The following is a 16,948-nucleotide window of genomic DNA, read 5'->3' as shown; positions in this document are numbered from 1 at the left end:
GTGATTCCCCACTTTCCAAGTCTGTAAGCTTTGACATACCTTCTTCAGAAACACTTACTTCATGCCACCCCAACCAAAGCATACTACATTTTATTTTTCTCCTTATAGTATGTACAAGCCTTACATTCATTTCATCCTCTTTTATATACACATACTCTTCTGCACACAGGTAAGAGGTAGTCTTTTTTCCCCCCATCTTCATATATAACCTGAAGTGTTTATTTTATATAGAGTTTAATTTATATTACCTGAGTTTATTTTATATTACCATCGAAAGGGAAGAGATTATTTTATCCCTGTTCTTTTGAAGTCCAACTTCCAGAACTCAGGAAGCGTCCCTTCAACTTTTGCAGTATGAATTACTGACTTCCTAAGATTTGTTTTGAAAAATACTTAATTCCTTGGTTTGTTGAGGTTTTATATATAGTATATATGTGTATATATATATGTATGTATATATATATCCTTTAAAAATACAGTGAAAAATCAGAACATATAAAGTGCTAAGACAACTATATAATATGCATCAACTAACTAGCAGGGTAGTAACAGCTTAAAGATGCTTTAACCACTATTTCTAGAGCAAGCAGAGAAAGGTGAAAACAGACCTACATATGTCATGGTTACAAATGCCCTTCCCGCAGTCACAGTAGAACTGAAACATGATAGATTTTTTTTAAAGGTTTTATTACTCTCTTATTATATACATTAGTCCAGGTGTTCTGTAAACCTAGGTCCTGTATGCATACAAATAGACAGAAAGGTAATTTATGTGCTCCTGGAAATCATTAGAACCTGTCCTATGGAGAAGAGCTTCCAAATAGTTTTGATCTCTGACAGATGGAATGGGAGGAAAATCCTACCAATCTAGATATATCCATTTCATTCCAAACGATTTTCCCCCCACAGACCAGTTGTACCAGGGCTATATGGAGAAAAGAGAGTACGTATACATTTTCAGTCATACAAGCATAGGGGCATTAAATTTAAAGTAATCCCAAATATACTATGAAACTATCACAAATCCATAAGTACATAGCCAAATACTGCCCTAAACATATGTTCAGTTTTACTGATTTCAGCAGAAACTGTATGACTTTCCAAGAACTATGAGAGTAGTATCAAACTCCGAAAAATCAAATCTTGGATTTATTTTTCAGACTAAGTTAATTTCCAGCTTCTCTTAATTGCACACATGTGAAATTTGAGAGAACAGTCATCTGTAGCCAGGTTTTTCCATGTCTACTATCTGCTAGTGAGATCTAATAATCACCTAATTCAGAAGTGAAGCAAGAATGGCATAGTCAAGGTAAAGCTACAAAATAAATAGCTGTAGTTCGGTGATGGCAAAAACAAATGGAAGTTTTGCCCTTGAGAAAGCAGCACATCATCTTGTCAGGAAATAATTTTCAGGTTTCATTTTGTATTTAAGTACCTATGAAAAAACACACCTTGAAAATTTAAGAATTAATATAGTTCAAAAAGCATTAGCTAGATATACAACCTAAAATTTACCACCTACTCTTCATCCTAATCCTGAAACATGTTACAGCTCTGAAGTATTTCATTACTAAAATGTATTCCCCACTCGTTTTCAACTGAATTACAGGACTCTAATATAGTCTCGCAGCATTGCACCAGGGTAAATATGAAAGAATAAGTAAAGACCACAGCCTGACCTCTGTTATTTTATTGTCGTAATTGCCATTTCACAGATTCTATTTTGACTAGGCTAGTGTTAAAATTAGGTATGTTATATGCTTGCATCCATTCCACAGCCAACATCTGCACTACTACTCTTTAAAATACTAAGACATCTGCTAGAAATCACTGTTCCATCTAGCATTTAAAAAAACAGTTATGTTCACACATTTATATGCCTAAACTTAAAAGATTACTACTAGTTTGCCTCATTACAGTGTTCCTTTAAGGTATTTCAACTTCATAATTTTTACAGAAAAGTTAAAAATCTACAAAGCCAAACACATTAAGCACTAAGTGACACTGTAAGTGACAGCATATTTTCTTGATATTTATATCATCTGGCTTTACACCTTCGTTTAATTGCTGGATGACAGACAAGAAACCAAAACAGAGATAAGAAAACAAATGAGAACAATCACTGAAGCCCCAGTCATCATGTCTTCAACCAATGAACTGAAAACATACGATCTTTCCATTATTTCAAAAGACAAATTCATTATCTTTCTTCACTTTTAGTGGCTGAAATTTTGCAACCAAGAGTGCCAAGAAATTCTTTCCTAAGACATTCTAAAGTACAAATGGCTAGTGCACTGGACTTAAGTTTTAGACACCTGGTCAGTCTTAAGTATACAAGCAGCCTCAGAGGAGTGCTTAAAACCTGTACCAAGAAGACACTGAACAGGGTTTCTAGCTGCTTCAGTCTTTAACAGGTAAGAACAGAACAAGCACACACAAACACACAAAAAATCATGGAATCATTTAGGTTGGAAAAGACCTCTAAGATCATCAAGTACAACCTTTAACCTAACATCGCCAAATCCACTACTAAACCATGTCACTAAGCACTACATCTACATGTTTCTTGAAAACCTCCAGGGACGGTGATTCAACCACATCCCTGGGTGGCCTATTCCAGTGCCTCACAACCTTTTCAGTGTAGAACTTTCTCCTAATATCCAACCCAAACCTCCCCTGGCACAGCTCGAGGCCATTTCCCCTTGTCTTACCACTTAGTGTCTGAGAGAAGAGGCTGATCCCCACCTTGCTGTGGTCTCCTTTATGGTAATTGCAGAGTATAAGAAGATCTCCCCTGAGCCTCCTTTTCTCCAAGCTAAACAACCCCAGCTCCCTCAACCACTCCTTGTTAAGATTTGTTCTTTAGACCCTTCACCACCTTCGCTGCTCTTAAGGCATGCTCCAGCACCTCGATGTTTTTCTTGTAGTGAGGGGGTCCAAAACTGAACAGAGCTGAGTACAGGAGGACAATCACTTCCCTAGACCTGCTGGCCACACTACTCCTGACAAGCCAGGATGCTGTTGGCCCTCTTGGCCACCTGAGCACACTGCTGGCTCATAGTCAGCCAACTGTCCACCAATTCCCCCAGGTCCCTTTCTGACAGGCAGTTTTCCAGCCACTCTCTCCCCAGCCTGTAGCATTGCATGGGGTTGTTGTGCCCCAAGTAAGGGACCCAGCACTTAGCCTTGTTGAACTTCATACAGTCAGTCTCAGCTCATTAATCCAGCCTATCCAGATCCCTCTGCTGAGCCTTCCTACCCTCATGACAGTGAATAACTGAAGCTCTTCTTATTATGATCAAAGCAATAAGAACATATCTTTGCATAGCCTTTTTAAGGATTATAGTATCATCTTTGATTATGCATTTCATGAAAACTGTCAAAGAGGTAACTATACAGTTTACTTCATTTCCCTTTAAGATGAAATATGAGCTTGGTTTTGTTTCTAAAAGAAGTTTTGTTGTTAATACTACTGCAAGAAAATATTAGTTAACTTGTTGGGCAGACAGAATCTCCTGCCCACATACACATTAATGGGGTAGATTTGTTGAGCAATAGATGTCACTATGATGAATTTGCTGTTAACTTCACTGTTCAAGATGAGAAGTCTGTAATAGCTCATTCCCACACATACAAATAGGTTCCATAGTATGGCTGAACATGTGAAAATTGAGCTCAGGCTTTCCTGTTTTTTCTATCACATTTCTACTTGTTTGTGGAGAGTGGTTTAAAATATCACCTATATGCACCCTACCCTCAGAAGTCAGCAAGAAAATCAACCACAAGTTTTTAAAATTTGCATGGTTCAGTGTCTCAGAGGGTTTGTTTCTTTCCTCTCAATTTTTAAATGTTTTCACTTTGCTCTATTAGTTTAAACCCTGTGATGAAAAGAGCTGTTCCCAGTACTTAAAATAACTAAGCTTGGATTTCCAAACTTGCACTGTGTGCAGTTGGTTTGAAAAGTGACAAAACAGTAAGGTACAAATATGATGTAACATTAAGTAACTGTCTCTGCCAATCACTCTCCACTAGGGAAGGAATACCTGCTCTACGATCCTGGATATACCATTGCTTGAAGGGCAATACAATGGTAGATAGTGCACTTGATGCTGAGGTATTTAGCGCCTTCTTTGCCTCAGCCTCTATTACTCAGGCCAATTGTTCTGTGGGTTCCAAGCCTGCTGAGTGGGAAGACCAAATCAGGTAGCAGAATGAAGCCCTTAAAATTGAAACAGGAATGGTTAACAACCTACTACACAACAACACTACAACCCCACAGGGCTGGATAGGATCTACTCAAAGATGCTGAAGGTGCTAGCAGAACTGCTCACTGAACCACTTTCAATAATTTGCTAACAGTCCTTGCTAAAAAGGGGAAATCACAGCTGACCAGAGGTTTTTGAGTTTGATGCTGGTCTACAGGAAGGGCAGGAAAGAGAGTCTCACGAATTACAGGCCTGCCACTCTGACCTCGGTGTCACAGGTCATGGAGCAGATCATCTTCAGTGCCACTGCATGGCATATATAGGATAACCAGATGATCAGACCCAGTCAGCCTTGGTTTACAAAAGGCAGGTCCTGATGGACTATCCTGATCTTCTACGATAACACAACCCATTTAGTGGACAAGGAAAAGACCGTGGATGTTTTTTACCTATACCTTGGCAAAGCATTTGATACTGTTTCCTACAGCTGTCCCTTAGAGAAACAGGTTGTTCATGGCTTGGACGGATGTACTGCTTGTTCACTGGACAAAAAAAAATGGCTTAACAGCCAAGCCCAAAGAGACATTGTGAATGGAGTTGAATCTGGTTGGCAGTCAGTCAGAAGTGGTGTTCCCCAGGGCACAGTGTTGCGGCTGGTTTTGTTTAACTTTTTTATTAATGATCTGGATGAAGGGACTGAGTGTAATTGTCAGTAAGTTTGTAGATGACACCATGTCAGGCAAGAGTGCTGATCTGCTTAAGGGTAGAAAAGCTCTACAGAAGAATCTGGATTGACTTGATCGATGGGTCATACCCAATTATATGCTATTCAACAAGGCTAAGTGCTGGGTTCAGCACTCGGATTGTAACAACCCCAAGCAGCAATACAGGCCTGGGAAGAGTGGCTGGAAAATTGCCCAGCAGAGGACCAAGGATACTGGTCAACAGCCAGGTGAATATGAGCAAGCAGTGTGCCCAGGTGACCAAGAAGGCCAATGGCATCCTGACCTGCATCAGAAACAGGGTGGCCAGCAGGACTAGGGAAGTGATTGCCCCTCTACACTCAGCACTGGTGAGACTGAACCTCAAGTACTGTGTTCAGTTTTGGTCCCCTCACTACAAGAAGGATACTGAGTTGCTAAAGTTTGTGCAGAGAACAATGAAGCTGTTGAAGGGTCTAGAAAATAAGACTTATGAGGAGTAGCTGAGGGAACTGGGGATGCTTTGTCTGAAGAAAAGGAAGCTGAGGGTAGACTTCACTGCTCTCTACAACTATCAAGAAGGGGTTGCAGTGAGGTGGGTGTTAGTCTCATTTCTCATGTGACAAGTGATAGAACATAAGGCAACAGCCTCAAGTTGCACCAGGGGAGATTTACGCTGGCTATCAGGAAGGGTTCCTTCACACAGGTTAGGCACTGGAACAGGCTGCTCAGAGAAGCAGTGGAGTTGCCATCCCAGGAGGTATTTAAGAAACATATGGATGTGGCAGTTAAGGACATGGTTCAGAGGTCAGAGTTGGCAGTGAGGTAGATGGTTGGACGTGATGATCTTAAGGGTCTTTTCCAATCTAAGTGATACTGCCAGAATAAAAATATAACACAATCACCATTATAAAGTAAACAATTTAAATTCCATCAGTGGTTCACTATCTTCACGTATGTAACCACTGACTAGTGGGATTATCTACTTCAGAGAAATTATATGCCACCCCAAAGGAATGAATTCAACATCAGATAGATAAGGATTTTCTAGGTTATGCTCTCACTTCCCTATTTAGTTCTGCGTTACAAAAAAATAGTTTAGATCTGCCTTAGGAAGAGATGCCTTTTGCCATTGTAAAGATAGAAACAACGGAAAGTTGGAAAGAGAACAGTATCTTCATTATTTCCCATAAAACAAAAATATTGCAAAGCCCTTATAAGAAAAATAAAGTGGTATGTATTCATTGAAAATCATTTGGGAAAAAAATGTTAAGTCCTAATGAGGTAAGTTTTGCAATCAGTGAAATAAAAATACTAGGAAAATGTGCATTAGGAACAATTTTCCTTCTACATACCTTTGCAACTCCAGCTCTGTGAGCGCCTTGTGATTCCATGTATGCTAAGTATTTGTTGAAGTCCCTGAATTCATCCATCGAAGGCCTAAAAGTCATGATTTTGCAACTTGGGTTTGGAGGACTATCTGAGACGACAGCCTCCATTGTGGCTCAGTTTCCACTGAAAAATAAAACAAAACAACAATAATTACATATACCGAAAATAACAAAGTAATTACATATACTGAAGAGAACAATCTTCTATTAAACAATATTTGAGATTCAATATATGTTTCAAATTGGAAAAGGGTTTTCAAAATCCCCTGCCCATGCCTAAAAGGCACAAAAAGGATTTATACTTTTTCTCCCTGCTCCTTGAAGACTACTTGGCCCTCACCCAGGAGGGACACTACCATAAGCAACGTACCAGTTTGAATTTACAACAGATTTTCTCAAGTTATCATTTAACATCATACTAGCATCTTCCTGTGTTGATCCATCCACAGATTCTCTGTGTAGACAATTACATTACACATGTATAACCTAGAGCAGCAAAGCTACACTAGTAATAAAATATTATTACTCCCATTTAGCACATGGGGAAATTGATTACTGACTTTTTAGTCACACTGCAAATGTAGGGAAAGAGCACCTGGATTTTTTAACTCACATGTCAGTGTTTCAACAGCAATTGTATCACCCCTCATTCTCCAAAGCCTTTTCAGCAGAATCAATGCATGCAGTAGATACAGAAAGATGACTGGCATTTCCCTTAATTTTCATGACTACATTAAGGATGGTTAAAGAAATATTTTTGTTTCATACTAAGATACAGAAATAATGAAAAGACTGGTCTGTGTGCCACTAACAGATATAATTTAGCTTCAGCGGGTGTAATTTCCAACTCTACCTCACCATGTGCCAACAAGGAGTACAACCTATTGTTTACTTCCTTATCTTACAAAAAACTTATTCCAAAATACAAATAACTCAGCTTTGGCTAACTTTCTAGTGATTTTGCTGTCTCATTCCTCTTTTTCTCCATCTGCAAAACATGCATCCATGGTTTTGTTGTCACACCTTGTTACCTTAAATTTTGCTTGTGAGTTAGCTATTAGCCACTTATATCACAGGTTATGCTTGCCTTCATTGCACAGCACAGTATACAATGGCTACGATTTATAATTCTTCACTGACAATGAGGTGATACTTGAAAAAGGGTAACTGAGCAGGATATTTGATCTCTCCTTAATCAGCTTTTAGACTTTCAGGTTTACATGTATTAAACGTACATGCACACAAGTGTAGTACCCACAAACACAGCACCTCTAAAAGAACCTGCTATTTCTTCTTGGAAAGAAATTAACAGTATTTCATTAATTTTCATTTACACCTTCATCCTATTTCATTGACTATACATGTATACAAGACAGACTGCAGTCATTAGGTTTTTCATCACAGCACAGAGATTAATATCCTTCCCTAAACTCTTTGCTGTTTTCTAATATTGTCAGTTCAGTTCTGGGGGACTTCAAGCAGAAGCAGAGGGAGTTGATTCATGCTTTTTTGGGGGGGGTTTGTTCTTGTTTTTTAAAACCAAACAACTTCAGCAGCCCCACTTATGAATTTGTCTTTACTAATCAATAATATTCTTTCCTTCACTGGAAAGGCAAGAACTTGTCAGATGTGCATTTTATTCACTTAACTGGCCTGTAACAAGTCAAGCACTCCTAAACCTAACAATTCCTAACCAAAGTCATGCATTAACTTTAAAGATTCTTTTGCAAAAAACAGTAGTTGGAATTGTTAACCATAAACTGTTGTGTCAATACTTCAATACCTCTCAGACATACAATTTTGTCCAACCACCCTCAGAGCTACTACTTCTGCTTAATTCCGTAATAACTGCAGAGAATACAAACATTATGTATTTGTATTCTGATACAGCAGAGGGCTCTACAGTCACCCAGAGGGACCAAGACAGGCTGGAGAAGTGAGTTGACAGGAACCTCCAGCTACAGAGGAGCAGCCCCAGGCACCAACACATGCTGTTGGCCACCCAGCTGGAAAGCAGCTCTGCAGAAAAGGACCTGGAGGTCCTGGTGGACACCAAGCTGCACATGAGCCAGTTGGATGCCCTTGCTGCTGAGAATGTTAATAGTATTCCTAGCTGCATTGGCAAAGGATCATCAGCAGATCTAGAGAGGTGATCCTTCCCTTCTACTCAGTATTAGATGTATTATATAAATATAAATTATAAATGTATATTTATATAAATTACAAATTATATAAAGTATATGATGAATTACAAAAGCTTAAGGAACATGAGATCTGGATAAGTGACCTTATTCTATAGCTCTTAAAGTCATCTTAATTTCACTATAAGTCTCTAAGAAGTTTGACAAACCTCATTTCGAGTTTGTATTTCTATGTCATGGTACTACCCCTAAAGCAATTATTTCCAAAATACAAAAAGTGACCTATTTTGAATGCATAAATACTGAACTGAAAAATGACCTAATTAATTCTATAGACATTCATCCCCCACACCAAGCTCAAAGCACGCAACAATGTCTTAAAAGAACTAATCCAGAGTAATAAAAAAGTATATATATATTTTTTCTCATTTTTATTTGCAACCTGTATTTCAAGAGGTCTTGGCTTTTGATTAAAACAAAAGCATGAAATCTGTAGTCCAAGCTGAGTATAGCATGTAACAGTCTCTAGGCACAGTAATAGCCAGTCCAACCTATCCAGTTCTCACAGATGCTAACAGCAGGTCTCTCAGAAAAAGCAGTTTAAGGGGTAGCTCATATTTATACTTTTCCAGAATAACATCTCAGTCTTCAGCAATTCACAGCTCCAGGAATACAGAGGCAAACAGGATATTTTTTCATTTGAGTTGTTGATTTTTATTTTTTTTTTGCTCATGACTTAGAAACTTTGTAGGCCTTTAATATTCAAAAAAACTTTTGACAAAGCCCTCCACAATCAATATACACTAAATGAAGGATCTCCGGTATGCTTTAAGTATTTCACTTTCTAGTTTCATCTGACATCTCACATGCATGCTGTAAACAATTGTTTATCATTTCCATTACTTTCAGTCCATGCATAATATAACGATTTCTACCACCAGATCATTCAGTCATCTCTTTTCAAGACTCAAGGCTCCTAGTCTCCTTGCAGAAAATCCATTTCATTAATTCCAATCATCCTTACATCCTATTTCTGGATCTTAACTAGTTTTATCAATTTACTCAGTTAGTGGAAAAGGGTGCCAAAGCCACAAGCAATATTCAACATGGAAGTAAACCATGAATTCACACAAATGAGCATCAGCATTTGCAAATGTAGGTGCAGTCCTCACAGAAATCACAAATCAGTTTTTGAAAAGCTAATTTACAAGCCCCTAGAAGTTCAGAAGAATATTCACTGATAACGCAGCATCGATAACATTGCTGGGGATACAGACAGCAGGTGGCAGACGTGCTGTTTGCATTCGCAGCTGTGATGAGGATACCACAAGTGAGCTCCATCCTAAAGGTACTTTGTACACAGTCCTGCCGGATCTCTCACACTGAATGCAACTCCCAGAAAAGCTCCCTAGCTTTATGGCAGATTACTAACCACCTTTTCAGATCTCATCCCAGAAGCTACTCTTGTACACAAACATTCTGGATTTCAGAACTCCTTAAGATCAAACCTCATGCATTCTTTTCGGGAGCATGCTAGGTGAACAGTGATATTCTTTCAGAAGCTGCCGTTACACGGTAAACCCTTTATCAGGTGAAGAACAAAGACAGGACAAAGTAAGACAAAGTAAAAAATGTTGTCTTTTTTTCCTCAGTTTGTAGAGACTACTCCCCCTCTCTCCCCATCCCCCATGTCACTCAGAGGACCCCCGAAGCTACAGACTTCATCATGGGTGCAGGTACTGGGTCTGGCTTGGACGGAGTTAACTCCCCTGCAGCAGCCCACACCGCGCTGTGCTTCTCACATGCAGCCAGAGCAGCCCTGATACCACACCAGTGTTGTGTCTGCTGCTGAGCAGTGCCGTCACCACATCAGGTCTCCTGTCCTCCCAAACAGTATCTACGTGTGCTGACGCCCTGCTTCAAGGACGTGGACAAGCATCGCTCATTTGCGGGATGCAGAGAGTAATTTCTTTCCTCTGCATTTCCACATGGCCTTTGTGGTGTCCTCCCCCTTTTCCCCTTTCCCTTTAGTTAAATTCTTTAATTAATAATAATTTTCCCTTAATAATTTTTTTCCTTTAATTAAATAATCCTTATCCATGAGATGTTTCTTTCCTTTTCTTCCCCTCCTCTTCTGAGGACAGGGAGTGAGAGAGCAGCGTGGTGGAGTTCAGCTGCCTGGCAAGGTAGAACCACCACAGTGCAGGACTTGCTATTGTGACCTTCCCTGTGAGCATTTCACCCCTCATTAAAGATTTTGTAATTCAAAGAAGCCATGCAATTCCCCTACCCTTACATCTTGTTCTAAATTACCAGAGACCCAATACCAAGCAGCCAGGGAAGGGTCACACGTGCCCTTCTGCTGTTGTGACTTGGAAGTACGCGCGCCGAAGTGAGCTACACGACCAAGAGCACATGCATGGAATAGGCACTGCACACTTCCACAGTTTGCTACAACACTCACAGCAGCAGAGAAAGCACATCCTCAGCTCAGGCAGCCAAGAGCCTCCTCGCTCCAAAACGATCACAGGCCACCAAAACGATACACCTTTTCCAGAGCAGAGGCAGACAGCCTAAAATGAACTGGCAGGCTGGCTCTGATCTACAATATTCTAGCAGGTGTAAGCAGCAAGAAGAACAGGCCAGCACTCTGCCTATGCTGTACTTGCAGCTCTACAGTACCACTTTGTGATGCAAAAAGTTCAAGGAAGAACTTGTAAAACCATACATTTAACATTTGTATAGCAGCAACCTGTGAAGATTTGTATCTGAGTAAATCCAGACGAGACTTCCACAGGGAGAAGAGAATCACAGAATCACAGAACTGTAGGGGTTGGAAGAGAACACTGTGAGCTTCCCACTGTCAGCAACTTGCACAAGGAATACCTACAGCACTAAAGGAATAGCTACAGCACTAAAACTGACAACTGTTACAACAGTTATTTTCCTCTTCTATTTTCTCTAACTTTAAATATTCCTACAAATCTCACTTTTGAAGTATTTGCCATCATTTATTCAGATCAAATACTCCAAATTGGAATCAAACTGAAACGTTAAGAAAATCCCTAATGTTTAGGGATAAAACTCTTCAAGTTTTATTTCTGTTCTTTCATTCATAACTCAGTTTGCAGACTTTTAAACTTACTCTCAATTTTAATTTTGAATCAAAATTACCATCTTTTTTTTTTTCTAAAACAATTTACCGATCTCCAAAACCATAGACTCATTTACAACTTAAGCCACTTATAAATTACCTTTTAAGCAAAGAACTAACAGTGAAAGTGAAACAAAACCTGGTCCACCAGTGTAATCGTTGCCATATAGCATCTATTAAAACCAGGCGTGTTTGCCAAGGTTCTCCCAAAGAAAGGGTATCTGCTAACAACTAAAACTTTAATTAGACAAAACCCAGCAGAAAATCTTAAGTCTACTGAAATAAATCACAACAGCCTCAGTCAACCGATTCTACATGCTAAATGCAGAAATGTCACAAAGGAACTAGAGCACATTTTGTTCATGAAACTCCTTTAAAAACACCAACACTCAATGAAGTATATCCTGTCATGCCTGACAATCACAAAGTGAAACCAGTTAGGCACTGAAGAACTTCTTGCAATATTTAGCCTTCACAAAACGATGTGTTCTTAATTCTAACTCTCAACATCTTAAGTAAAAAATGTTGGCAATTGTTCTAATCTACTGTTGTACAGTGTATTTTCTTAAAAGATATATATTTTCTTAAAATATACTGTATCCCAACAGTTAAAATTAAACAGAATTAAGGATAAAAAATATGAATGCTTGCCTATGTCAGTAGTAGGACTACTCATGCAGACAATGAACTTACCCACTACGCCTACTGTCGCAATTTTTAACAAGTGAAAAGGTTGGAGCAAAATTCAAGCTTACAACAGAATGCAATATAGTATATGATACCACCTAAGAAACCTAAAGTCTGTCCTAACAATTTATACACCAAAACTACAATAAGCATTCATAAAGCACTCTGGACTTTGTTTCAGCAACTTCTTATGAAAACCTTCATTGTGATTTCATTACACAACTACTATATTTCTTCAAGTATAAAACACTGCATTTCTTCAAAATATCTTAATTATTAGTCAGTCTCTGAATCCAAATGAAAGCCAATAAAATAATTCAAAAATAGCGCTCATTTGTTTTGAAATATGAAATATTTAAATAGCAAGTTACCTTGGAAGTTGTTTCCACTAGATTTGAATTAAAATCTTAGAATATTCATTACAGCGAGATGTGTTATACTTGAAGCTCCGTGTACACTGAAAATGTGTTTGAAGAGCCTGTACTTTCAGGATGGGGGAGACTAGGACCTTCATAAAACTAACCTAAACAAAACCATATGCCTCATTCAGCATTATACTGAAGAAACACACTCTAGCAAACGACACCTATAGAAAAAAGCAGAAGTTTCTAAGTAAGTTAACTGCGGTACTTAGTAGTCCAATCAAGTGCCATTCGAACTGAGAAAGTCCTAAATATACCGAATCCCCTTGTTTTTAGTTAGACGTCAAGTTGCAGATTTTCTTTTTCCTGCGTAATTACTGGGCTAGCCCGTAATAGCTTAGGGAGATTATCATAATTAGTACTTGACAACGTAATTTTCTGAACTGAATGCATTACGGTGGTAACTGTACATTTAGATTTGGTGTAAAATCATTTACCTTGTTTTAAAAAACAAAGTTTAAAAAAGTAACTACAAAATTCTGTACTCAACAGTCAACAAAAACTGAGGCTTATAAATTACAAGACCTGACTTCTTTTTCCTATTCTGCCATACTCACCACAGAAATTCAGAGATCAAATCAAAGCGTTTTTTTTTTTGTTTGCTTGTGGTTTTTTTAAGTAGACAATTACCAAATAAAGGTTATTCCCCTACACACATTGGCTCTAATCCTGATTCAGCTGCTATTCAGTCACATCCACTTATCCAGATAAGACATATTGTTTCCTGCATTCGCCCCAAGAAAGGAAATTCCTCTTACAGGCACCCATACCCTCACTTCAGCAAAAGGCAACCATCAAACAACCTGCTAACCATCTAACAACCGAGAAATCAGCACCACCCCGAAGCTGAGAGTAAGATAAGCATGACTGGCAGTAGCTCAGTAGTCGTAGTTCAGTGCAGCCTCACTGCAGGTACTGAAAAGCAAATCGTGCTGGTGTTTCCCCAGCCTCGTGTTCGGAAGGCACTCCTGAGAGGTGTGGCGGTGCTCCCAGCTGGCTGCTGCAGTTCCAGGCAGAATGGGGTAAGGCCCAAGATGCATTTTTACATCCATGCATGATGACCACAGCCAGCAGCACGCCCTCGGTTCATTAAACGTGGAGCACCGCAGGGTGACAAAAGTTATGCTGCACTGGGCTGCTGTTAAGTTTTTTTCTTATGGGAAGCGTTTTAGCTTAAAAAAAAAAAACTTCTATTTTAGTAACCACCAGGAAACTTCTGTTGCTGCTGTCACTAGTGTCTCGGAAAGGGGGGGGGGGGGGGAAGAGAGGTGTAAAACTACATTTCAACAGCACCGAAAGCACACCCTGCTCGCTCCGGGAGGCAGCGGGAGGATTTTTAAGCCGCAGGGACAGGACTGTCCCCCCGGCACCGCATAAACAAAGGCACGAGGCCGGCTCCCCGCAGCGAGGCAGGCGGCGCCCCGGGGGCAGCGACTCGCACTTCCCACTCGGGGCTCCGGGTCAGGGGCAGCGGGGAGGGAGGGAAGGAGGAAGGAAAGGAAGGGAAGGAAGGGAGGGAGGGAGGGAGAGGGCCGGCCCGGGGGAGCCACGCAGCGCGGTGCCGGGTGGCTGGCGGCGGGCAGGTGGTGCTGAAGCCGAGGCTCGCCCCCCCCGGGCTGTGCTCGCACGCCGCGCGGCTGCCGGGCGCCCCAGCTGCGCGCAGAGATGAATGAACCGCACGCCCCGCGCCCGGCCCTCCCCCTGCCCGCCCCGGCACCCCCAGCCCCGCACCGCCACCACCGCCACCACCTGCCCGGCCCGCTCCGCCCCGCTCCGCCGCGGCCCGCTCCCAGCCCCCAGCTCCCCCCGAGCCGCGCCCCGGCCCCGCAGCCCCACGGCACCTGCCCGGGGTGGGCGCTGGGACGGGCGCGCCGCGGGTGCCGCTGCCGCCGGCCGGACGCACGGCGCTCCCCCGCCCCCTCCCTCTCCTCCCTGCCCTCCCCTCCCCTCGCTGCGCCCGGCTCCTCCCCTCCCCGCCCGGGACGTCTCGTTCCGTGCGCGGATGACAGCTGCGCACTGCGCATGCGCGCGGCGCCCGCACGCCCCGAGGGGAGGGGAGGGGAAGAGAGGAGGACCGGAGTGGGGTGGGGAGGGGAGGGGGGGGGAGCGCGTGACGGAGCACGGCGCTGACGTCACGCGGCCGGCAGCGGTGCTGTGCCCGGGGCCCGGCGGGGTCACGTGGCTCCTACCTCACCCCGCAGCCCCCGCATCTGGCTGGGGGGGGGCAGAGTGTCCCTCACTATATGACATAAACGCCTCTGAGGGAGGACACCGGCCTTCCTCAAAAGTTACGTAGAGCAGTGTCTCACCTGTGTTCCAGCAGCACAGTGCTCTCACAGAATCACTAAGTTTGGACCAGCCGTCCCGTTTCGTCTGGTCCAACCACCACCCCACCACCGCCACCACACGCTGAACCATGTCCCTCACCGCCTCAGCCAACCTTCCCTTAAACGCCCCCGAGGGACACTGACTCCACCACCTCCCTGGGCAATCCATTCCAATGCCCACTCTTTCTGGAGTGAAATGCTCACTCTTTCTGGGGTGCAATTTTTCCCATTTCCAACTATGAAATTAGAAATTTCCAACTCACTGATCACTTTCTTTACTTTAATGGGCTCATCTTAAAGTACCCGTGAGTTTGCTGACGTTCTAGGGCATGAGGAATATTTTTTATCATACTGAGGCTTAAGCAATCTTTTCTGCACTTTCTTCCTGCCTTTTCGTGTTTCGGGCTGTGCATTTAGGTTAGTGTTGGCTAGTAACAAAAACACTACTTATGTGACCACAAACACTGAGAAATAAAGGATGAATCTCCTAAATTCCCTTCCTTTTGCTTTAAGTTGTGAGATCAATATCTGGACAGCACAGGCTTCTGAAATTATACTATAGGCTTCCCTAGCCCTTTGGACTTGGTACAAAGACCTGAATTTCTGGGTCAGCCATATCAAGTATGAGTGTTTGAGTTAATTATGCTACCAAAAAGATGTTCCAGGAAACCAAACCACAAAAGTGGCCTTTCTGCTGTATGATAGTTTACACAGTACATGTCTTCCACCCCGTTTGGCTGATGCTGGAAGCCACTTCTGTTTGAATAGTAATTTTCTACTCAAGGAAGTTACAAGCTTGTCTTCCATGACTTCTCTGTGACCCGTTCTCATGGGGATTTTTTTTTCTTCTTAATGTAATCCAAAATTCCTATATTGTTTGTCTTGGCCTATCATTATGTATTTCCAAGGAGAGCATGGCTCCGCCTTTTCTGTGCTCTCTCTCTAGGCAAAGGTGGACTGCTGTCCACCTGCCAACATCACTCTGAAGCCTTGTCCTCTTCAAGCCCCCTCAGTCTCTCCTCACATGTCATATTCACTAGCCCTGGATGATCTTGCCACCTTCCTCAGGACTTGTTCAAGTATGCCAATGTCTTTCACCTACTGGGAAGCCCAGAGCTGGCACAGCATGGTATTCCACGCAACTAGTTCCGAAAACACCATATTTGTTCCTGAATGTAGGTTACTTCTACACTGTGCCGGAACAATACCAGGAAACCTTTTCAGAATTGTAAGCAATGTGTTTGCTTAATATGTCAGTAGCACAAGTATCTAAAGACACGGCCGGTTTTGACGCAGAAAGTTCCCTGGAAGAATTCCGCTGCAATACTATCTAAAAGACATGAGATGGCAGCAAACACCAGGAAGTAAAGTAATTCAAGCCCAAAGCAGAGGAGCTGATTTTGCCGTGCTCCTGGAGTGCCGGTTGCTGCCACTACAATGAGCTGTAAATACGAACATGAAAGTTTGCTGTTTGTGCGTAATCCTGGCTGAAACTTTCTGCAGATTGCATGCTATTACACTATTAATTAAATAGTGTGCAATTTAATAGTGTAGTATATGCTGTGTTGGCTACAGAGGGAACATAAAAGTTTTCCTGAAAAATGTGTAATTTGTCAATTTTCTATCCTTGCCATCGTGGCTTCATCTTAAAACCTGTATGTAAGCTTGTATCTCTTGGTGCTCAAGAAAATTTTATCATGTATAAAACTTTGTAGCTGATAAACACAGGTTCATTAGGTATTAGGACCCGAGGGAATGGAGTCAAGCTGCGAAACGAACAATACAGGGAATGGAGTCAAGCTAGGACAGCAGATGAGGAAAGGGAGTCCCTCAGCCAGCTCTGCTGCACGTGCACGCTCCTGCTTGCCTTCTGTGAAGGAACGAAGCAGAGCCATGTCCTTTGGGATGCCAGCAGGTCCC

The 16,948-nt window shown here is 41.9% G+C and overlaps 1 protein-coding gene across 6 annotated transcripts in view; it reads right to left on the bottom strand.

Annotated features, from left to right (window-relative positions):
- Window positions 1-14,685, bottom strand: part of KDM4C (lysine demethylase 4C) — a 268,004-nt gene extending 253,319 nt beyond the window's left edge. For all 6 annotated transcript variants that reach the window (XM_068666441.1, XM_068666442.1, XM_068666443.1 and 3 more), the window contains exons 1-2: window positions 14,543-14,685; window positions 6,262-6,421 (exon numbers count right to left, since the gene is read on the bottom strand). In XM_068666441.1, coding sequence (XP_068522542.1) covers window positions 6,262-6,405 — 144 coding nt within the window. In that variant the 5' untranslated portion in view covers window positions 6,406-6,421; window positions 14,543-14,685. The remainder of the gene's footprint in view (window positions 1-6,261; window positions 6,422-14,542) is intronic.
- Between the last annotated feature and the right edge of the window lie 2,263 nt (window positions 14,686-16,948).

Source organism: Anas acuta, chromosome Z (assembly GCF_963932015.1).
Source record: "Anas acuta chromosome Z, bAnaAcu1.1, whole genome shotgun sequence".
NCBI lineage: Eukaryota > Metazoa > Chordata > Aves > Anseriformes > Anatidae > Anas > Anas acuta.
Note: the sequence above shows the minus strand (reverse complement) of the source record. Positions and strands in the feature narration are given on the sequence as shown.